General features: G+C 46.8%; 1 protein-coding gene across 1 annotated transcript in view; it reads right to left on the bottom strand.

The window, feature by feature from the left end:
• IFT80 (intraflagellar transport 80) overlaps positions 1 to 24,470 on the bottom strand; it is a 1,621,792-nt gene that overhangs the window by 293,764 nt on the left and 1,303,558 nt on the right. Inside the window, exon 15 of the mRNA XM_069618463.1 lies at positions 22,828 to 22,975. Coding sequence (XP_069474564.1) covers positions 22,828 to 22,975 — 148 coding nt within the window. The remainder of the gene's footprint in view (positions 1 to 22,827; positions 22,976 to 24,470) is intronic.

Raw genomic sequence — 24,470 nt, forward strand, 5'->3', positions numbered from 1 at the left:
TTAACAAACATAGTTATTGTGATTGAATAGTGTTCCTCTTCCTGCCTATGGGGCACAGCATAAAGGCAACGGGATTCCCTAGTTGGGAAGTTTGCACAAGCCTTTGTTAGGGGGGGAAAAATCCTGTGGCCATTAAATAATTTCCCCTCAATCTTTTGATTGTAAATGCGTGTTTAGAGTGGGTTGTCCCCACAAGCTATAGGAAGTAGGCTATACACCGTTTGTGGTCATGCTACGGGTCGTTGGTGTGACTGTGACAGCTATGGAGGTAGCAAGCAAGATAGGTGTCGGATTGATTGACTTTTACGGATAAAACCACATTGAGTGCGAACCTAAGCGCTTAGGATGGCGGCAGAACGCACTAAGAGTTACGATGACAAATACGTTTTAGAATTATTGGCACAATCTACCCTTTTTTCTGATGAAGGTGAAGGATCGCTTCTCATGAATTTAAGCAACTCGGACAAGCTATTGCAACTCAAGAAAAGATTGATACGTACGGAATTGCATGGCTCTATTATGATCGAGTATTTATGATCAGGTACTCTGCCCCAGGTGTTAGTAGTTCATAACGAGCCACGCTTGTTCCTGTAGAAATAAAGAATTTATCATCCAGTGGAGTTACATTGCCAACAAGTGCGGATGTGACTGGACGATCCTCATCATAGATACAGCTCGGGAAATTACAATTAAAATATCCGGCGATCTGGAAAAGATGGAGGAAGAAATTAAAAAATGTGTGCCTTTAGATACTTTCAAAAAACGTTTAGATGAAATCATCAAAGAAATCACCGAGTTCAAATGTTTTTGTACTCAAGATCGGATTAGCAGAATGAAGAAAGACCTACTTCAATTCTCACATGAGAATGCTTTCTGTTATACGAAGGAAGGGTATGATCCTTTTGCGAGTCGCCAACAACAAGGTGGGCAAAACCAAGGCAGACATGTAAACTTTGGGAACACTTTGTTTAGTTCAAGCAGCTCAAATGGTGGGAATTCCTCTAACCAAAAGGGTTATAGAGGCCCTCGCCAACGTGGTAGGAACCAAGGCTGGCATGGGAGGACGGCACGCAACAGAAGGAATTACAATGCGGGTAACCAGGGTTTTACAAGTGGAGACCCGCAACAACAGCAACCACAATCTTTTTTAGATCCACGCCAGACTCCAAATATTTGGCACGAACCGAGGCAGCTAAGCAGCAGCCGACCCTACTAGTGAACCTTTCCTCATATCTACCAAGTGTAGAAGAGGTGAAATTGATCAACAGAGGTTTTTGGTTTTTTGGTTTCATCCCTACTGTCAGCTACGACAAATTTCAAACACACGCAGAGATAGAACAGTTACTGCGTAAAATTCACTTGCGACAATTCTTTGCTGACCAGAAGTCTGATATGGAGAAAAATTAAAGTGGTTTTCGTAATAACTCTTCTTTTAATCCACCCACGAGCAGTTACTCCCCCGAAGCAATTGTCTTTGCTAAGAGTGTGGCATGATCTACATCAACTAGAAAGTCAGGGTTTAAAACACCCTTTCCAGAATATATCTAGGTTAGAAAAGGCAGCTCTCAAAAGCCTCGCTACCAACACCGACATCATTCTGCGGAAAGCAGACAAGAGCGGGGCAATCGTCATGCTTAACCGATAGGATTATATAACTGAGTGCCAGCGCCAATTACAAGACATACAGTTTTACCAACCGTTAGAGGTCGATCCGACAAAGAGGCTCGCTATTGTGATTAATCAAAGTTGAGAAAGCATGCGCTAGAGGCTGGATTTGGCCACAAATTCCTTACGGTTAGGAATCCCACCATACCCAAGTTTTACATCTTGCCCAAAATTCACAAGACTTTGGTCAATCCACCAGGCCTACCGATTGTGTCTAGAACTAATTCTATTCTTGAGCCACTATCGAAATTTGCTGATAGGTACCTGAAGCCGTATGTACATACTATGTACTCCTATGTGCAGGACACCACTGAAATCAATAACATAGTGGAAGAGATGCAATTTACTTCTGACCTTGTAACGTTCTTTCGATGGGATGTTCCTCCGACGTATTCCTTATCTTTGATAATTTGTCTCCAGCTTGCTGGCCTCGGACATTTTTTCTCTGTGGAGGGCGCGTCGACGTCTGCCGAGTCGATGGCCCTCGACAGCCACCATATCGGCGCCGACATCACCATGCCCATAAATAGCCACGCGCGGCGTCCGTTGCTCAGTTCCATTTTGTAGCATAAAATAAGTCATGCCTGAATTGGTTATTGACCGTGAAGAAGCGTAAGGTGCAACCACAAGGGAAGTATTACTGCGGGGATGGATGGGTGGGGCGATAAGGAATACGTCGGAGGAACATCCCATCGAAAGGACGTTACAAGGTAACTTGTTCTTCGAAGGGATTGTGTCCTCCGAAGTATTCCTTATCTTTATTAGACACCCATTGCAGTCGCATGTAATTGGAGGTGGGAGGAATAATGTCATGTATCCCTTTTAGGAATGAACCGAATGTAATACGGCTTTGCCAAATCTGGTCTCTTGACTAGTGGAGGAATCCAGGTTGTAAACTTTTGTGAAGGTATGTGCGGACGACCATGTGGCAGCCGCATATGTCTCGGGCCGGTACCCCTCTTTGGAGGGCCGAAGAGGCTGCGATACCCCTGGTTGAATGAGCCCTAAGATTTTGGGCTGGCTCTTTACCTGCCAGTTTATAACATTCCAGAAGGGCCAAAATAATCCACCTGGAAATGGTCTGTTTTGTTATGGGTAGCCCCAACTTGCGACCTGAGTATCCTACAAACAGTTGGTCTGCTTGCCTAATCCTAGCCAGTCTTCTGATATAAAAGCTCAGCTCAGAGCTCACCTTGGGTCCAGCCTATGTAGCCTTTCTTCCTCTTTCCCCGGATGGGGAGGAGGGTAGAACAAAGGTAAGGTAATTTTCTGAGTGATATGAAATTCAGAAACCTACTTTGGGAGGAAATTTGGCTTCACCTGTAGGACAACTTTGTCCTTATGAAAAATTGTATGAGGGGGTTTACAAGAGAGAGCTTGTAATTCGCTCACCCTCCTAGCAGATGTTAGTGCTACCAATAGGACAGTTTTAAGAGTGAGAAATCTCAGCGAACAAGAGTGGAGTAGTTCGAATGGAGTATCCATTAGGAAATGTGAGACTAAATTTAAGTCCCATAAGGGAACTTGGAATGGTCTTGGAGGCTAAACATTAGTTAATCCCTTGAGAAGAACAAGTTACTTCTTACCTTGTAACGTTCTTTCGACGGGATGTTCTTCCGACGTATTACTCATCTAAGATATCTCCTTCCAGCTCTGCTGGCTTTGGAAAATTTTTTCTTTAGAGGGCGCTGAGCGTCGACGTCCTCCGAGTCGATGTCCCTCGACAGCCGCCGTATCGACGTCATCCTGCCTATAAAGGCCGCGCGCAGCGTCCGTTGCTCAGTTCCGTTTTGTAGCCCAAAATAATACTGTCTGGACTAGACTAATCACCCTGAAGGAGCGTAAGCTGCAACAACACGGCAAGTGGAACTGCGGGGATGGATGGGAGGGCCGATAAGGAATACGTCGGAGGAACATCCCATCGAAAGAACGTTACAAGGTAAGAAGTAACTTGTTCTTCGAAGGGATTGTGTCCTCCGACGTATTCCTCATCTTAGATAGGCTCCCATAGCAGTATTCTATTATTGGAGGAGGGAGTACTGATTTCACGCTGTCTTCTATTGATGAATAGAATGCAGTACAGCCCTTCCAAACCTAGTCTCTTGACTGGAGGAGGAATCCAAATTTTAAAAACGTGTAAAGGTATGGACAGACGACCATGTAGCGGCCGCACAGATGTCTTTAACCGGCACGCCTCTTTTGAGGGCCGATGAAGCTGCAATACCTCTGGTCGAATGAGCCCTAAGGTTTTGAGGGGGCTCTTTCCCTGCCAGTCTATAACATTCCAGAATGGCTAGAATGATCCATCTGGAAATGGTCTGCTTAGTTATTGGTAACCCCATCTTGTGACCTGCGTAACCTACAAACAGCTGGTCTGCCTGTCTTATCTTGGCTAGTCTACTGATGTAGAAACTTAAAGCCCTTCTAGGGTCTAGCCTGTGTAACCTCTCTTCCTCTTTCCCCGGGTGAGGAGGAGGATAGAAAGATGGTAGGGTAATCTTCTGAGTGATATGGAATTCAGAAACCACCTTTAGGAGGAAATTAGGCTTCACTTGCAGGACAACTTTGTCTTTGTGAAAAATTGTGTGAGGGGGTTTACAAGAAAGAGCTTGTAATTCGCTCACCCTTCTAGCAGATGTAAGTGCTATTAATAAAACAGTTTTAAGGGTAAGGAATCTTAATGAACAAGAATGGAGTGGTTCGAAAGGTGTGCCCATCAGGAAAGTTAGTACTAAGTTTAAATCCCATAGGGGAACTTGGAATGGTCTTAGGGGATAAACATTGGTTAACCCCTTTAGAAACTGTATTACCAAGGGTAATTTGAAATAGGTGGTTCTTCCGCAGTGCGCTTAAAGATGGATAGCGCTGCGAGATAGCCTTTTACACTGCCAACTTGAAGGCCCGAGTTTGCCAAGTAGAGTAGAAACGATAACACCGTTGGTGTACCACATGAAAAACGGTCGATATTCCCTTCTCTACACCAGCTGCAAAATTCGTTCCAACGGCAGCGGTATAAAGACTTTGTTGCTGGCCTTCTGGCCGAAAGCAACACCTCCATGACATCATCAGGGAGGTCCCAATCCTTGTACCTCACCCTTTCAGAAGCCAAGCGTGAAGGTTGAGGGTTCTGATGTCTGGATGGAGAACCTGACCTCCCTTCTGTGAGAGAAGATTCTCTTTGAGTGGAAGACGGAATTGGAGGGCAGATGGACATATCTAGAAGGTCCGGGTACCACATTCTCCTGGCCCAGTCCGGGGAAATTAGAATCATGGTTTTCCGGAATCTTCTCAACCTCCTGATCATTTGAGGAATAACAGGGACTGGTGGAAATGCGTAAAGGAGTGGGAACTCCCAGTCCACTACGAACGCGTCTCCCAGAGCGGCTGATGCAGATACCTAGGGTAAAGAGTCACCTGCTGCTGCTGCGGCCTTAGTACTTTTGACCCGTCCACCTCGGGTGGACCTCCTTTGGCCTCTTTGAGCCGGCTGTCCTCTGCCTTTCCCGAATGCGGAATAGCGAAAGGACTTTCTTCTCCCGGAGGTTCCTGAGGGGCGAAAAGGAGTTTGGCGGATAGCAGCTCCTAAAGATTTTGCTGCTGCGGATTGTCGTACTTGCCGCCATGGCCCTACTGGGCAACTGTCTCCAATGCCCAAGCATCTGACGTAATAGCCTGCCATTCCGTCAGATGGTGAGTTAACCTGCCCCCTACAGGTGTATTCTGTGGAAAGGCCTCAGAGTGGTTTGGGGGCGGCTGATGCAGATGCCGAGGGTAAAGAGGCACCTGCTGCTGCTGCAGCTTCTGTACTTTTGAACCGTCAACCTTGGGTGGATCTCCTTTGGCCTATTTGAGCCAGCTGTCCTCTGCCTTTCCCGAATGCGGAATAATAGCGAAAGGACCTTTCCTCTCCCAGAGGTTCCAGATTTTGCCGCTGCTTTAGATGTCTGCAACTTTTCCAGACTGTCATCAGCCTTTTTCCTGAATAAAGAAGAGCCGTCAAAGGGCATATTCAAAAGTCTGGCCTGTACATCTGGAGCAAAGCCAGACTTTCGTAACCACGCATGCCTGCGGATTGTTGCACTTGCCGCCATGGCCCTGCTGATACGATCAGCGGAATCGATGCCAGTTTGAAGTGATTCGCACATGGCATCTTTGCCATCTTTAATAATGTTAAGGAAGGCTTCCTTTTCCTCTCCTTCTGGTATGCAGTCAGCCGCTGATGAAGCACACTCCCATAGTGTGTGACTGAATCTGGTGAGCGTACAGGTGGCGTTGATGGACAACAACGCCATACTACAAGCAGAGAAGACTTTCTTCGCCATAGAATCGTACCTCTTGTCATCTCTATCCTGTGGGACAGTAGGGTAAGCGGTCCTACTGCTAGATGAAGTTGCCGCTTGAACCACCAGGCTCTCTGGAGTCGGGTGTTTTGATAAGTATTCAGGGTCAGCAGCCGCTACCCAATACTTGGCTGACAATCTTTCATTGACCGCAGGGATAACTCCAGGAGTTTCCCAATTAGATGTAATTTTCCTTTGCAAGGCTGCAGGGAAGGGGACCACAGGGTCCTCCTGTGGACCTTTGTCTAAAATGTCTGTTAAATCATCCTGTTGAAAAACAGGGGAAGGCGCAGACCAACCCATAAATTCAATAATTCTTGCCATAAGGGTTCTATAGGGTGTTTCGGCATGTTCTCCTGGGTCTGGCTTAACAAATTCCACTTCTGGGGAAGTGTCCAGCCCACTTGTCTCATGTAGTGACTCTTGTAGGTCCTTCAGCCTTCTTTCCCCAGAGGTGAAATCCTCTGAAGTAGGCAGTGTGGTCCTCTGTAACCCAAATGTTTCCTGGTCAGAATCTTCCCCCTCTTCATAAATTAAAGATAGTCCAGGGTACTCTGACCTCTGAAATGGTGTAAAACCCATCTCTAAGGCAGAAGGAGCCAAACTCGTCATTATTGGACGAGAAAACGTCGATGTCGTCGACGCCGATGTGACAGGCTTCGAAGGCGCCGAGAACGGCGTTGAAAAAACTGGAAGGGGTCTCGAAGAACTCGAGATCCTACTCGAGGACATCGACGACGGTCTCGGCGTCGTGCCGGAGGCCCTTGGAATCACCGTTGGCGGTGGAGTAGCCTTGGTCTTCTCTTTCATAGGCGTCGATGGATGCGTCGAGGAACCCTTCGACAACGGCGTCGATCCATGCGTCGAAGGAATCTTCGACGACGGCGTCGAAGATGGTGCCTTCTTACCCGATGGCTCGTGGCGCTCTCGGGTGGAGTGTTTCGCCGGATGCTGCGACTCGCAGCGTTTAGATTTTTTGGGTTTTTCACCCGGGGTATCACCCTCAGCTGTCTTCGAGGGGGTCGAGGCCGCGTTCTTGAAGATGCTTAACATTTTCTTTCTGAATTCCTCCCACTCAGCTTGAGAGCTGTGTTTTGTGGGACAGGAGACCCTTTCTGGGGACACAGAAGATGACGAGGAAGGGGATCTACGACGTCTCTTTCTTGAGTGTCTTGATCTCGACAAATGGTGGGAGCTACTTCGAGATCTAGAATGCAAATGTTTTCGACGGCGAGTAGATGAATGCCTCGACTCAGCCGAAGAAACCTTCGATGAGGTTTTTGTCATGATCTCTGCTTCCAAAAGGTCAGGGTTTTCCCAACTCCCTTAGAAGCAGATCCATAACCCAGGTTCCGAGTGCCAACCAGTCCCAATTGGGACCTTTTGGACCCAGTCCTGGCGCCAGTGGCACCAGGCTCATAAATATGCCCAGTCCCAGCGCTGGAAGCGCCGGGCTCATAATGCTTGGGTGGACTTACCTGCAGCAGACCATGCTGCTTACTTGCCTGCCAGTTGAGTCTCTGATCCTCTTCTGTTTGGAACTACTTTTCCTGTTGGGTGGGGCAGGAGCCACTCCCTAGATTCAGAACACTGGAACTCTTCTGGAAAGCAGGAACTCTTTTCTTAGGCGTGGCTGTGGAAGGAGACACCTAAGCACTACAGGAGGCTATTTAAACCACACCCGATGGATGAATCTTGCTTTGCGTTATTCTGCATCCTCAGCAGCAGAACGCTCATCGTGTCTTCTGCATCTGATCCTGGGCCTAAGGAAAAAGGCTTACCATTCTGAATCCAGTCTTCAGCAACACCTATAAAGACAAGAAAGAACAGGTTAGCATTACGGTCTTCAGTGACAGCTCTTCACTTACCTGGTCCATCGGCTGTCACCAACGCCTCGCGCTGCATTCCGGCATCTGAAAGACAAAGGCTTACCTACTCTTCGTGCGCTCTGGAGGTCTTCACACTGCATTCCGGCATCTGAAAGACAAAAGCTTACCAACTCTTCGCACGCTCCGGAGGCCTTCGGCGCTGCATCCCGCATCTGAAAGACAAAACAAGGTGCGTTTAAAGACATTGGGGAACTTTAATACTCACGTGCCATTACTCCTTTCCACATCTAACCCAGTGGGTATTCCGGCACCCTGCAGCCGCCCCGAACTTGTACCTGCAAAATAAAAAGACAGTTAGAGCGCATCGTGAAGCAGGCAACAAGCGCTTACTTACGTGCTTCCAGGCGCTTCTATTCATCACACGGGCTCCATCTTCAACTCACTTCAGCCCGCCATCCGCCATCGCCGGAACCCTGCAAAACAAGAGACATCATTACTAAAGACTTTAAAGACATTAGAATTACTCGAAACTTACCGTTCGTGCAGTAAACGACGGACAGCAGTCCTCTGAAGTCAAGAGGCCTGCTCCCCTTATCCAGTGAAGAAACTGGTTACAGCACCCTGCCTCGAGGCAGATGGAGAGCACGGCGTTCACTTACCTAAGACATCTTACCCTTCGAGCCAGACATACAGTGCACAGAGGTCCAGCCCAAAGAGCCAGCCGTGTGTTACACATCACCTTTGAAGATACGGTATACGCCCAGTCAAGACCGGCGCCTCTACGGGAATCAGGTGAGCGTTACAGTTTTTGACTTACCTCTCTCGAGCTTCCCCTTGCGCTCCTTCAAGGCTTTCGCCGTCATGGACATGCAGTCCTCACACTCCGAACAATGGTGCTCGGATCCCAAGCACCACAAGCAGATCCTGTGTGGATCCGTTATCAACATTTTTTTACTGCAGTCTCGACATTTCTTGAAGCCGGATCGCGGCGTCGTCGGTTCCGATGAAGATGCCATCGAGAACGACTAGGTATTATTCGAGTAGATATACAGTTATCCTGACTGAACTGAGCAACGACGTTCCGAGGCCCCACGGAGTGCGGAAAAACGGAACTGAGCAACGGACGCAGCGCTTGGCTATTTATGGGCATGGTGACGTCGGCGCCGATACGGTGGCCGTCGAGGGACATCGACTCGGCGGACGTCGATGCGCAGCACCCTCTACAGAAAATATTTCCGAGGCCAGCAAGCTGGAAACGTATTATCAAAGATAAGGAATACGTCGGAGGACACAATCCCTTTGAATGTTACTTATTGAGAATTATTTTATTTTCAATGGACAACTTTTCCATAAAATTCATGGCACAGCAATGGGCTCTTCAGTAGCCCCCTCAGCAGCAAATGTGTTAGTTGAAAGCTTTGAACGTAAGGTCATCTACAATTCCACCAACCCATACTTTTGTAAATTGGGGTTATGGAGTCGCTATATAGACGACATCTTAATAGTTTGTGATGGCACTACTGAAGAGTTCAAAGAATTTATGTTATGGACCAACTGTCAAAACCCGTACTTGAAGTTTACCTCCACACAGAATAATCTTGAGATTAATATTCTGGATATTACAATCTGGGTGGACACCAACTGGAACATTCCACAGGTCAGACCATTCCATAAATGAACTGACCGTAACTCACTTTTAGAGTTTGGTAGTTGTCACCCGTGACATAAAGGGAGAACCTTCCAGTTGGGCAATTTTTACGGCTCAAGCGTAGTAGCTTGACAATAGCAATTTTCCTGACAGAAGCTAATTCCTTGAGCGAGAAACTGACTGCCAGAAAATGTCCGACCAAACTTGTGCGTTTAAAAGATCGAAAAATAATGATTGTGCGAGCCTGTTGGAGTACAACACCAGAGTTAAAGAGCACAAAGGATTTGTGTTTGTAAGTACTTTTACCCCTCACACAAATCAGGCCATTAAGATTATCAAGAAAAATTGGAGTATCTTGATGGGAGGGGAGTTCACTCTTGATCTCCCATTATGTGCGTTCAAGAGAGGCCCCAATTTGAAAGATCTAATAACAAAAAAAGACATTTCAAAGAAACCGGCAAAACAAATGAGCATTACAGAAGCATGGGGACTCCCAAAAGCGTTAGCCCACGCACCATGTGGCCAATGCGTTTATTGTCATCAGACCAGTAGGACTACTCAGGTCGACATAGGTTTGGAAAAACCTTGGGCCCAAGTAACTTTTAGTAAATGCAACACGAGTAATGTCGTGTATGCGATATGGTGCCAATGTGGCAAGCTGTACATTGGGATGACTAAGAGGAAAATCAAGATTCGCATTTCTGAACATAGGAGCTGTATTAAAAATAAGGTAATTACAGCTCCCATGGTCAGTCATTTTTGGATAATGGACTATGGACCAAATGATTTCAAATGGACAGTTCTACTCCATCTATCCTCAGGAAACGAAGCTGACATTTCAAAGAAGCTATAGACAAAGGAACAATGGGGCATTTTTTTGTGTAACACAGCCGTCACTGGACTTAACGAAACCGTGGATTGAAATTGTGTGTCATAATATGGTGACTACTTTCAGTATTTTTAATGTGACTAGCAACTCCATATTAATTAAGTGTCTCTAGCAACCCTGGTAGTGCTGGGTCGGACAGTTCACTAGGTCGGTGTTTCCTGAAACGTAGGTACGGTGCCTTTAAGAAAACACCGGCTTAATAGTTCCAGGGAACACCTGTAACTTGCGTTGCGATTCTCGTGCTTACTGAGTGTTATATTAACCTTTGTTTATTTCAATTAGCCATGGCAACACAAGATGAATTTACCATCTGCACTCAGAAAACGTTTCAAGGGAGACTGAAGTAGTAGATAATGGCATGTGTTTTACAATGCTCACTGCCCTATCTTTTCGGCGGAGCTCACTGTGTTTGCAAATTAGTTAATGATAATTGCAGGCACGTGTGCATTAGTCACGTGACATTTAAAAAGAGGACGGTGAAGTGCTCCTTCCAGCTCCAGACAATTGTGGGAACGCGCACGCGAGCACAGGAGATACAACGCGAAAAGCCAAGCAAACGGAAAGTAAGTGTGAAGGGCATTCGCTGGGGAACGCGTACTTTTCTGAACTCGTATGTTCTTAACTTTACGAGTTGCGGGCAATGTAGTATCAGCATGATGTTTGAATACTGATAGTTAATGGATGTTCAGCCTGTGTACTTTGTTGGGCGACACGCGGAATGAAATGGCGCAGTGTTTTCTTTGCAGTGTTTTTGGAAGGGTAATCGAGCGGCTTCGCGTATGAGTGGCATTCAGGTGGCTTAACAGAAGGGGCCAACCTGGCCACGAGATTAAGAGAACTAAGTCGACCATTGTTTCGAGTGAAGTCATCACTCTATATGTAAGTGTCTCTCTTTCTTAAAATACCCTATGCTTTGCATATTCCAATGTGGACAACATTGTGGTATTATGGGTGATCTGCTGATATAACTTAGGAAAGATTGAGAGCAAGAGTACGAGCAATTTAAATAAAAAAACATAAAAAGGACACATTTTGATCACAGTGATAGGTGGATGGGCTATAACAGTCCAATGTGGGTCAAGTTTCCACTTTTCATGTTAGGTAGGGCATGAGTATGGACATTTGCCTTCCACTAAGGTGTTACATTAAAAAATGTGCCCTTTTTACTGTTACCTGTAAAGTTACTAATATAGGATGAATTCTTTTTTTAAAAGAAAACGTCTTATTAATGAACCAAAAGTGATGAATGCGACATGTAGTTTGGGAGGCGACATTTAGAGTTGTTTGTTTTTTCCAGAGCTGTAGCAAGACGGTGGCGACGGTGCGCGTGGTGTTTGACTACATCGGTGGGCCGTTTGACTTATGAAACAAGTCTACAATACCATAGACTGTTTACATTTTTGAAGTCATCACGGTAAGTTAACCATAGGAGATTGGGCACTCCAATGGTGAGACTATATGTAATTAAATAACAGCATTACTTATAGCTGTTTTTTATGCTGTCCCCCATAGGACCATAGAGGAGCATTTCCACACAAAGTTTGAGAAGACCAAGAGAATCTGGTTGTGGAATTTCCCCTGAAGAAGTTTGGTCATTTATCTAATATTGTTATAATAACGAAACATGTCAGGCATTGGGGTTGCTCTATTAGTAGGCAACTTTGTGTAAAGTTTAATTAAATTAATGAGAACCTTGTTGTTGAAAAGGATTTGTTAAACTAGGGCACGAACTGGCGGGAGGGAGCATTTCAGAATTTGGGAGCTCTCTGTTTTGTATATTTGGCTGTTGTCTGCATAATTTTGTATGCTGAAGAGAGTGTGGTTTAATATTAGTATGAGAGGTATGTAAGTGGAAAGGAAGCACGTTTGCACTTTGAGAGTGTTTTGTAGTCTGTTATGAGTTTTAGGTCATGAATTGTTAAGTGTTTTTTATCATCATGAAATGTTTATACAGATTGTTTAATATATTTTTTAATCATTTTTTTGTTATCTTAATAAAGTCATGTATTGTAATATGCTAATTTGTTAGCGTTTCAGTGTGTTTTTGGTAAACAAACATAGTTATTGTGATTGAATAGTGTTCCTCTTCCTGCCTATGGGGCACAGCGTAAAGGCAACGGGATTCCCTAGTTGGGAAGTTTGCACAAGCCTTTGTTAGGGGGGGGGGGAAGAATCCTGTGGCCTTTAAATAATTTTCCCTCAATCTTTTGAGTGTATATGTGTGTAAGATTCTATAGGGGTCATTATGAGGTAGGAGGTAACCATGCTGCTATTAGCGGCATGGCTACCCCCTTACCGGGTACCGGGTTAACTGAATGAGGAATTACCGGGCCATTCTGACCTTGGAGAGCCCTTTAGTTCAACATTCAAGGAACCCATCCCCATTCCCATTCGAGCCCCCATAGGGCTCAATGGGAATGGGGAGGGTGCTAACAACGGGCCCGTTAACAACGTGCCTGTTAGCACCCTGACCTGCTTGCGGGACCCGCTAAGGGCGCCTGGTAAAACCAGGCATCCTTAGCGGGTTCCCACGAGCAGACTCGTAATAAGGCGGTGAGGGGTTGATGGCTCCGCACCTTTAACGGCGCCGCTAACCCCTTATCGCCAGGGTTGGAATGACTCCCCTATGTCTCGGGATAGTAATGTTAGCACCGCCATCGCCCATACACCAATCACAATCCTCTGCAGCTTATTACAACTCTGTGCCAAGGAAGTAAGGGTCCATATCTTACAATTTGTCCCCAGTTTTATTCTGCAAGAATGCTTTCCTCTGGTGAATTTCTTGATCAGTGGCGAGTCCATTACAAAAAGGTTGTAATAGTATTGTGAAAAGCACCGATGGATATTACTAAATGGGGCTTATAGAAATGGCTTTTGGATTGTTTGTGGTGCTCACTATTGGGCACAGTTGAAAAACATGCACAGAAAGATGTAACATTCAAGTATTAATTAGTAGTAAACATCAAACTAAGGGGGTCATTCAGGGTTGGGTGGATTTTTCTCATGAAATACCACTGGCGAATGTTACCACCTACACCAGTGGCATTTATGAAAATCAGTCCAATTCAGAGTTTACCACCGGGGAGATTGTATTTTTGGAATACCTCCATAGGTATTTTGGAAATACCACCTCTGCAGGTGGTAACATAAAACAATACTTTAAAAAAGTCAGCTATTTCCACCTTCAAAGATGAGGAGCAAATGGATTATGTGCATTAGTGGTTTATACCACTACTTTACTTTTTTCATGCACAGAAGGAACATTCAGAACCTCTTATACTAAACGTGGGTAAGGTTCTTAGGGAGGGCATCATAGATGACCACGTTTTCACCCCTTACCATGGCCCTTTGTAAAATCATGTTTCACTGTAGTAAAATAAAGTGCAGGCATTTCACATCTGGACAGGGAAAACATTTTTCAAAAAATTGGATCCAATTTGGCTGTCTAACTCCACCTTTTCGGTGTAAGGGGATGGGACCGGCCATACAGTATGGAGGAAAGGGGACGGGATGCAAGTACTGCAGCAATGTCACATGATAAAGTGACTAAACCTCTGGCTCAGCACCAGCTGCAACATTTCTTCCATTGGCAGAGGTAAAGAGCTTTTGTTGCTGGTCTTCCCGCCAAAAGCAATACCTTCATGACATTCTGTGGAGGGTCCTAGTCCCTGTACCTCATCCTCTCAGTAGCCAGAGATTAAGGGTACTGACGACGCTGGGGTGGAGTATCCAGCCTCCTTGTAAGAGCAAGTCCACTCTCTTCGGGAGGCATTGTGGAAGGTAGATGGCCAAGTCCAGAAAGTCCCCGTACCACGTTCCCCTGGCCCAATCCGGGCAACTCAACATCATTGTTGCATCGAACCTCCACAAAGTCCTGATGACATGCGTTATGATGGAAATCGGTGGGAACGCATATAGTAGTGGAAAATTCCAGTCCACCACGAAGGCGACCCAGGTGCCCCTCTCAGGGGAAATACCCTGGAGCAGAGCAGCACAGCGCACACTTCATATTGGAGCTGGATGTGAACAGATACACTTGAGATCTCTGCAAAGACTTCCCGGCATAGCTCCCACTCATGAGAGACAGACCCCTACCTGCGCAAAGAGTCCGCCATTGGGTTCTCCTTTGCAACCAGATGAATTGCTGATAAGGAGATCCATCTTTGCAATATCCAAAACCAGAGTGGCATTGCCTCTCTGCACAGAGGAAGTGACCCTAACCCCCAACTCTTTTGTTCAGGTAGTGCAAGGCCACTGTGTTGTTTCTCTTGTTATTGAGGGCAAAAAGGCTATCAGCGCCAGTCTAATCGCCCTTAACTCCAGAGGGTTTATGTAGAGTTCTGTCTCCGCTGGGGACCAAGTACGCTCACCTTGTGTTTAATTGAGCGTCCCAGCCCTTCAATGGCGTGTCCGTCACTATACGCAACTCCCCATCGTGTGTGCCACGTGCCCCAGCCTTCTCCAGCCTCCTACACCCAGGCGCCCCTTTTGCCCTTTCTCATTGACTGCCCTGTTTTGCATTGTATTGCTTTGTGTTCTGCTGCATTCTTCCTTATTCTAGGTTTACATTTGTCGACTGCTTTGTTCTTTTGAATATTGTTCTGTGTTCTGCTGTGCTCCACCCTCCTCTAGGTTCTCTTTTTAATGATTGCTCTTTTCCCGATGCTGTGGTTACCTGATTTGCTTACCGGACTGCCTTGTTTTCTGCCTGCTCTTCCATCTGAGCTCTTGTCTACATAGTCCATCGTCCACTATTGTCTTGTCCCTTTCTGTCTTGTCTGCTTGCACCCCTCATGGTGTAGTCCCCTAGTGTCTCCCCCACCTTTCCCCTCCACCCCTCTCCTCTTCCCCCACCTACTCTCCAAACCAGGCCTCCCTATCGCTGACACCTGTACCAGTGCTTCCTCTAGACAGACTCTCACCGACATCCTCTTGGTCGTTCACTCGCCAGACCTATGGACTCTTCATATGTCTCTGTGCTCTCTCCTTTAACTTCTTCTCCCATTAATGGTGGCACCCAGTGGGTGGCCCTCCTGGCCCCCTTTCACTCCTCTAAGGTCATCATTTATGTTTATCGGAATGGCACTGTCTTGGTCGAAGGCCCTCAGGCCAACCTTCTCTCCTCTCTGATAGACGCTTCCAGCGCCTGATCAATTTCCTTTCTTCTCCTGCTTTCCTTTCTCTCCCTTCTTTGGCTTCCTTGCTTGGCCCCTCTGCCTCCCCCTTGGCTACCTTGCCCTCTTCCTCCTCCTTCTTCTTCTGCCGCCCCTCAGGCTCTTTTTACGCCTCCGCAGGGCTTATCTCTGATTTGTACCCCTCCTCGGGAGTCTTTCAAGGTTTGCAACCTTCTCCATATTGCCACTCTCAGCTCTCGCTCAACTGTCAAACACTCCTCTGACATCTGCCGCCTCCTGGAAGAACTTGTTCTCAATGCCCTCAGTCTCACTGAGACATGTTTCATGGCCAGCTCTGTCACAAGGTTTGGCACGCCCAGATTTAACCATTCTGCAGCAGGCGTAGCCTTGATCTTTCCCGAGTGGATTCCTGCCTCTGTCATTCCTATGCAGGCCTACTCCTCTTTCGAATGCCTTGTCTGCAGGCTCTCACTCCCTCCTGGCCACTCTCTTAACAAGGCAACCATCTATCGGCCACCTGGTCAGATCACCTCCTTCCTCTCTGAGTGAGCAGATCTCTCCTCCTCCCTCCTGGCCTCGACCACTCAACTCCTCCTTCTTGGAGACTTTAACATCCACCTGGAAGCTTCCTGTCTCTCATCTGGACTCTTTTGTGTCCTCTCTCTTTCTATACTCCCCTCCTGCCCGAATCACTCTGCAAGGCACACTCTGGATGTTCTGATCTCCTCAGACCTCCCCCTCTGTATCCCCCTCACCACTCCTTTCTCCTGGAGTGATCACTTTTTCCTTTCCACCCATCGCTCCCTCTCTACCCTTCAGTCCAAGCCAACTCCAGCACTGCCACCTACCTTCTCGGTCATCCGACCCATGAAGCAAGTGTCAGTTGAGGCTTTCGCCGCCACTTTCTCTCCCCCACCACATCCTCTGGCTGACTCACATCCTAACACAGCCTTTTCCATGCTACACTCTTCTATCTCTGATATTCTTGATGGTCTAGCCACTGTCGTGAGGATCCGCTTGAAGCCTAAAGCCAAGTGCAACTATTGGTATGACTCTGACCGTGTCACCCTTAAACGCTAGTGCAGGGTGGTTGAGAGGAAATGGCTAGCTTCTTGCGCATTCTGTGACAAACCAGCCTGCTGCCTGATCCAAAGGCAATACCAGTCCACACTAAGAAGAGAGCCCACATTCAAGCCCTTGTCTCTGCGGCATCTAACAGCTAGGCCGAACTCTTTAAAATCGGCAAGAAGCTGGCCAATCCTGCTGCAGTCTCTACCTCTCATGTCCCCTCCCAGGCCCTCTGCACTGCCCTGACTTCTCATTTCATCTTTAAAACCCAGGACATACTGTCAACCCTTTCGTCCCCTCCTCCTCCTCACTCTACTCTCTCCTCCACCTCCCCCCACACCTTCCTTGTGGCCACCTCTCCTCCCTCTTGCTCTTCCTGTCCTCTGTTCTCCCCAAACGAGGTTTCTAAACAAGTCCGATCTATGAAAGTCTTGTCGAAACAGGTTCTTCCCTGTTCTTCCAAAACCATCAAGGACTACATTGACAACTTCGCTCCTGGCCTGCCCTGGCTGACTTCTGCAACCACTCCTTCGCCACTGGAGCCTCCCATTCCCTCTCTGAAGCACTCTTTTGTGCACCCTCTTCTCAGGAAACCCTCAGCCGACCTCTCCTGCCTGGCTAACTATCACCCGATCTCCATCACTCCTTCCCTGGACAAACTCCTGAAAAAGCTGGCCATCTCCCAGCTAAATCTTCACACTGAATCTGTTGGTTGTCTCCATGACAATCAGTCTGGCTTGAGAGCAGCCAGAAGCACAAAAACTGCTCCCCTGAACATCTGTGAAGACCTGCTCTGCAACCTTGATTATAGTCTCCCATCTGTCCTCATCTTACTCGATCTCTCTTCTGCCTTTGACACGGTCAACCATGCAATCCTGCTCAATCGTCTCAGTGATAACCTGGGTATCAATGATCAGGCCCTGGCCTGGCTGACCTCGTTCGTCTCTGATTGACCCTCCCAGGTCCAACTTGGGTCCTTCCTTCCCTTTATCTCACTCTCTACTTGTGGTGTTCCCTAGGGATCTAACCTCTCTCCCTGGCTGTTCAACCAATACCTGGCACTTCTCGCCCACCACATTACTGCTCTCTGCTCCAACTTTCGGTGCTATGCAGATGATACTCATCTCGTTTTCAGGCTCCCCTCTGCCACCTCTTCATCCTCCTCTTATCTCCGAGTGTCTGTCTGCTATCCAGGAGTGGTGTGCCACCAACAATCTCAGCCTTAAAGCCAGGTAGACAGATTCTCCTCATCGGCATACCTGCACCCTCCTTTCCTGTCCCTCTCTGGCCAGCCTCCCTCTGCCCTCTTCCTGCACGCACACTCTCCTTTTCTTCCCACATCTCTGATGTCTCTAAGAAGTAAAACCACCAACTGCACCTCCTCAGGAGGTATTCTTCCTTTCCTCTCCTTCCCTCAAAAGCTCACAGTCTCTAGAGCTCTGGTTCTCTCTAGGCTGGACTACCTGCAACATCCTCTTTCTAAATCTGCCTGCTTCTACTCTCCACCGTCTGCATCTCATCAAGAACAGGACTACAAGACTTGTCCTTGACCTCAAGCCCAGGGATTGTATCCCTCCAGCACTGACATCTTTGCATTGGCTCCCAGTGGCTGCAAGGATTAAGTTCAAGACCCTCTGCATTGTCCACAAGGCATTCTGGGGACTGGGTCCTCAATGCTTCCAACTCTCTCTTCGTAAATACCTTCCTACTCAACCTCTTCACTCCTCCACCTCCACCTCCAACTCCCTCAGACCAGTCGCTTCTCCAAGCAACAGGTTGGTGGTAGATCTCTTTCTTTCGGCTGAGGACTCCCTCTGGAACAGCCACCCTGCCTCTCTGAAACTTGAGCAGAACCATCTCTGGTTCCGGGAGCACCTCAAGACCTCCCTCTTTGCTTCTGCCTTCTCTCTTCCTCTCCCCTGCTGATTTCCTGTCTGATACTGCACTGGTCACCTGGCTACCCTCAGGCCCAGGTACCTGTCCGCCCAGTTGCACACCCGCACTGCCTCCACTTCCACTCTTCCACTTGGCTCTGTATCTGTAACCCTACAGTCCCCCTACCTGCACTTTTGGACACCTGCTTCCTGCACTTACCCTTGTACCAGCCACCTGTTGGCCGCACTTCTTGTTATTGTTTTGATCCCATGTACAGCACAGTCCCCTCCCCTTTCCCCTGGCACTTCCCCCTCCTCTGCACTTTTGCGATCTCAAAGTCACTTGGCCTGGTAGGATCGTCTTTTCCGTCCTGCTTCTGTTTCCCCTTCCTTGCCACGTTGCACCTTGAAACACGTGCGTATAGGCGCATTACAAATGCCATATCATCATATAGTCACATTCAGCCGGGGTTGCCAAAAGGTTTCCCCTTCATCAAGGTCTCCTCGCTGGACCAACACAGAAGATCCTATGAGATCCTAGTTGGGGTCTGCAATAGGTCCATCATGGTGCCCGAGAACTGCGACCACAGGGATCTGAGAGCCCACTGAAAGGATCTCATTCGCAGTCTCACCTCTGGCACCAGAAAATGCAGAATGTCACAAGGCCCAGCGACTTCAAAATCAATGGCCGGAAGAGGCTGGGCGTTTTGGAATTTGTAGACCCATCTGCTGAATGTTGGTAGCTCTGTCCTCGGGAGGAAAAGCCATCCCCTTGGATGAGACCATGACCCTTCTGAAGAACAGAAGTGCTTGCGAAGGGGTCATTTGGGACTTCCTGAAATTGCGGGAGAAGCCCAGTCTGTGCAGGAAGTGGCAGACATGACTTAGATGAGCTTGGCTTGCTCCTCTGAGCGGGCCCTGATGAGCCAGTCATCGAAGTAAGGGAACACATGAATCCCCTCCCTTCAGAGACTGGCTGCCCTGCCACTGACATCAGCTTGGTGAGGATCCTTGGGAAAAGGTCAGCCCGGATGACAACACTTTGAATTGGTGGTGTGTACTGCCAATCATGAATCTTAGATATTGCCTGTGTTTGGGATGAATTGGCAAATGCAAGTGACAACAGCCAATCCTGGAGCTCTTGAGAATGGAGGATCTGCGACAGTTACCATCTTGAATTTGTCCTTCCAGCAAAACTTTTTCAATTGCCTCAGGTCCACTATGGGTCACAGACCCCATCCTTCTTTGGGACTAAGAAGTAGAGGGAGTACCATCCCTGATTCCTTTCCGCTAGAGGGACGCATTCTATCGCACCTTTTTGAAGCAGGGAAAAACCTCCTGCTGCAACGAGGGAGGTAGTGTGCAAGCAGGGTGGCGTCTGATGAAAGGAAGACAGTATTCCTGGGAAACTATCGGTTTGACCCACATGTCCGAAGTAATGCCCTGCCATGCTTTGTAAAAATGTGGGCTAGATGCCCTTGCACTGGAGAGGTGTATGAAAGAGTATTAGGAACGCTTTGTTGTCACTGTTGCCGCAGATGGGACGGAAGAGGCAGAGGAGGATTGGTTTGCCTTCCCTACCCTCTAGTAGGTTTGGGAAACCTTTGTCTGGAGTTCATTAGGCCTCTTCTTCTTTGGCTGTAAGATCCATCATAACTAAAGGATCTCTGCCAAGCTGGAACCGGAGTTTGAGATGGTTGCTGACGTATAGCTGCACTTAAGGATTTGGCAGCTGCTTTTGAAGATTGCAGCTTTGCTAAGGTGTTGTCAGCCTTGGCACCAGAAATTCTGTGGCAGTCAAAGAGCATGTCCAATAATGTGGCCTGGACATCAGGTGCAAAACCAGACTCCTCAGTCATTAAAATTGCCTCAGTACTGCACTGGAGCCCATCATTCTCCCCAGACAGTTCGAGGGGTCCAGGTCAGATTGCAAAGCTGGGCCCATAGCCTCTGTTACGTATGCCACTATATTGAGGAAGCCATAAATGTTCTCCCAATCAGGGATTTCATCAGTGGCCTGCTCTATCACTGACCATAGAGTATGTGTATATTGGACCAGAGCATGAAGAATGTACTTCCTTTAGGGCCATGCTCCCTGAAGCAAAAATACTCTTCACCCAGGCATCCACCTTCTTATCGTTCCTATCTGGTGACAAGGATGAGTAAGCTGCTGATCTGGCCCCTGAAGTGGCGGCCTGGAGACCAGCCTTTCTGGGTTAGGGTGCTTGGCTAAGAAGTCAGGATCTAACAGTGTAGGCTTGTACTTACTTACTGATGGCACTGAGCAGGGCTTCTGCCAAAGCTCCATAAGGGGGTCCTTTAAGGCAGCATGGCAGGATAGACCTTTGTCCAGAATTTCTGAAAAGTCATATTCAGTGACCATCTTGCCAGAGTGGTCCCCACCCTAAAGCCTCTGAGACTTTATCCATGACTGACTGACCTGGTAAGCTGCACTGGGGTGAGCATGAACTTCTTGAGGGTACATATTCCTCTTAAGGCAAGTGTCCAGCCTACTTGCCCCATGGAGATCAGTAGCCCGGTCCTCGAATGTGTTCTCCTTCGAGAAAAAAATCCTCTGGATGGTTTTTCAGGCTCATGGGCTTGAGACCAAAAGGGATCTGGATGCTGAAGGGCCTCCTGAGGAGGGCGCTGATGTGGCTTTGTGAGATGCAGATGGGGGCACAGCCTTCTACGACAATGAGGGCTTTGCAGGTCTAGTAGATGCCGTGCTGGGGCCTTTTGGCGCACTTGATAAATCTTTCGAGGAGTCCCTAGTGGCTTTTACGTTGCGTGGTGGACTCCAACCCTTTTTTGGCCTTGGACTCGGAGGAGGTCAATGAGGCCGCTTTTTCAAAGACATCAAGCATTTTGAGCCTGAACTGCTCCCACTTCTCTACAGAGCCAGATTTAGTTGGGAACCTTACCCAAGTGCACAGAGACTAATCTGATGAAGAGGCCGTCCTCCTTCTCTTCTTCGTATTCAAGGCACAAGATGAGTGATGGGAATCACTGTGGGAGCAGAACTGCTTATGCGACTTCTTTTTCTCTGACGGTCACTCGGATGCCCCGGTCTCATAATCAGGGTGAATTTTGGAGGGAATAGAACCTGGACACTAGGCTGACGATCGCCCGAATTTTAACTTTGAGTACCTCTCCTTCAAGGACTTCTGCGCCATGGATTGGCATTAGCTGCAGTCAGCCGTATCATGGTCAACACCTAGCAACCTTAAGTATAGTCTGGAAGGGTGACATTTTACCATCACAGTCCTTACAGCACTTGAAAACCAAAGGCTTTAGCGCCGACATTGCATCGAATATTTCAAATTTATCATCAGGAAAATTAAAGGTTTTACTGAGGTGTTCCGATCGTTGCATGCGGAAAAAACAACTAAGGTCATGGGGCGCATGCAGCCTATTTATACTGAAGTAGATGTCACTTTTGGTACTCATGTCGAAGTAGCTCGACGCTGCATGACATCCCCTGGTGGCCAAAACATCCGAAATGTGCTGCTGCCACAGAATACATCTAAGATGAGGAATACATGGGAGGACACCATCCATTAGAGGCAAGCTTCTAGCGCAGGTTTGGTGAAAATCTGCACAGTGGATTTTTTTGCAGGTGAGCACAAATATTGGCTTATGAGAATTTGCATTGGAAATGGCCATACCTTTTACCCCTCTCTCGACAGAACTGCATGAAACTTTTCAAAATCGAGAATATGTATCGTATCAAAGGTTTCACACAGAATATAACTTCTATACCTTATCAAAGGTTTCAGAGAACAGCAACCTATGTTTTCTCAAAAAGTAACGCTCCTATGAGGGGTCCAATTTAACCATAAATACAGAATCGTTATGGCTGACTCTGAACAATATATACAACGATATATGAACCTGCCCACATTAAGTGTGAATAACTTAAACATGAATATACATTTAGGCAGAATCTACAAAAAATAAAGTTACAAAAAAATGATATTAAAGGAGAGGTCCAGAGGTCTGAACTAAACACATAACAATATAGGGTGTGCTTTAAGGTACTAGGCTCCGGCTTTTGGGTGTTCCCATAATTGTCGTGGATAACGATGACCTATGTAATGGTACATCATTTGTAGAATAACTAAAACTGACAGAAAAAAGGTTGGCTGACCATTAAGAATGTTACCGGAATACTCTCATCAGAAGAGAAAATGCACACGAGCGTCTGCTCAATGCAAGAATAGATTTCTTAATGGTCCCCACTGGTAGGTTTTGGTCCATTTTACGAAATGAGAAACCTTTCAGTAGATGGCATCCAATGCTGTGAGCATCATAAATGAGGAATTCGAATATTTACTACAATGAATATTACAGTTTTTACAAAAAACATAATAGATTACCTTGCATCTTTTTCAAAAACTGTTTTCAACAAAAGGTCTTTGTCAACGTACACCACACTGGGGTAATACCAAACAGTAAAATGATTATCCTGAAGTCCACACAGTATATTGGCGATGTCACTCCACGCCAAAGTGAGAACCATGGTACCTTGAAAGAAACAAAAGAAGACACTGCTATAGTTTTGTTCAGGTGTCCAAAATTAAGATTCTTCTGTGTAATGCCACAGCACAATTCTACTGTGGATGACTATAAACAAAAATGTAATGTGCACAGATTTCAACTTATATTACATTGCATAAATTGCAAAATAAAGTGTGTCCAATTTAAAGGTACAGTAAACCTAAATGGAATACATGCTGCCTGGGTTTGAAAAATGCAGTTAAAGGAGCTACTCGAAGACTTTGTTTATGTAGATACCAATTAACACTATTTCATTGTATTTTATTATCTGAGAACTTGTCAAGTGAAATATACACCACCAATGTGGTCTCTTCCAGCTAGAAAAATATAGCAATACGTAAGAAGGTACTGAATGTTAGGCAGAATCCTGTGCAGTTCCCTTAGGGAGCACTACAGAAGATTAAGACTACAGGTATGAGCAATAAATCCCACTTGGTATCAGTCTGATTTAGTTGGTAGCTGTGGCTAAGCAGTCAGGCTTATCTCAAGAGGGAGATGAGCAGTATTCGGGGTGTACACATTAGGACTACAATACTATGGAACAAGGAAACATTGACCAAAGCTTGGTATCAAAAAGAATATATATATTTATTTTACACACTCTGATGTTCACACACAAATCACTATTATAAAAGCAAGTTAAACCATTCAAGAAAAGTATACACAACTCCCTATTTAAATTATAGACACACTTGAGCATAAGTGAAAACTGAGCAAAACGGCACAGTGAAAACCAAGCAGAAATGGCACGCTATCAATTTCTCAAAAGGGAGGGAAAGGCCAAGTTATACAGGAATATACTCTTAAACACACCAGCAACACTTCCCAAGAAGATTGTGAACAAGTTAGGCAAGGCAGTACTTTAGCATGTATAATACTGAGGTGAAAACCGAGCAAAGTGGCCCTTCACAAGTTTAGAAAGTGGGAAGGAAAAGGTGGTTGGAAGAGTGAGGTACACCAACACATTTCTAGGTGAGAAGCAATCTAGAGAAGGCAGTTGTAAAAGATTTAGCCAGAGTCAATAGGCCTGTTCCAGAGTCAGTAGTACAGGGCAAAGTGCCCAGGAGCAGAATGTTCTTGTAGCTGCAGTCAAGTCTTTGTTAAACGATTCGAAAAGGTGGTTGCAGAAGGTGAAAGACAATGTTAGAAGATAGGGGCGGCCAGCCCAGTAGGTAGGTAAAGGATTTAAAACACCTTTAGAAGTACTCAACGGAAAGGGAGGTCTGGCGGAACAATGTACCTTAAAATGTAGAAGAGGCTCCTCCGGTGGCGGTACTTCCTGGCAGTTCCTGCAGTTCGGGAGAGCCAGCAGAGGAAGAGAGGCTCCGTCATGGAGGAAGGTTCGAGTTACTGCACTGCCCAGGGATGAAACCAGCCGCTGTGCTGCCAAACGAAATAAAAGGTACGCTCCTTTAAATCGCGGCCCGGGTGAACTGGTGCCTGGCTATCCGGTCTCCTAGTG

The sequence above is a fragment of the Ambystoma mexicanum genome, chromosome 10 (genome assembly GCF_040938575.1).
Source record: "Ambystoma mexicanum isolate Mex_15411 chromosome 10, UKY_AmexF1_1, whole genome shotgun sequence".
NCBI lineage: Eukaryota > Metazoa > Chordata > Amphibia > Caudata > Ambystomatidae > Ambystoma > Ambystoma mexicanum.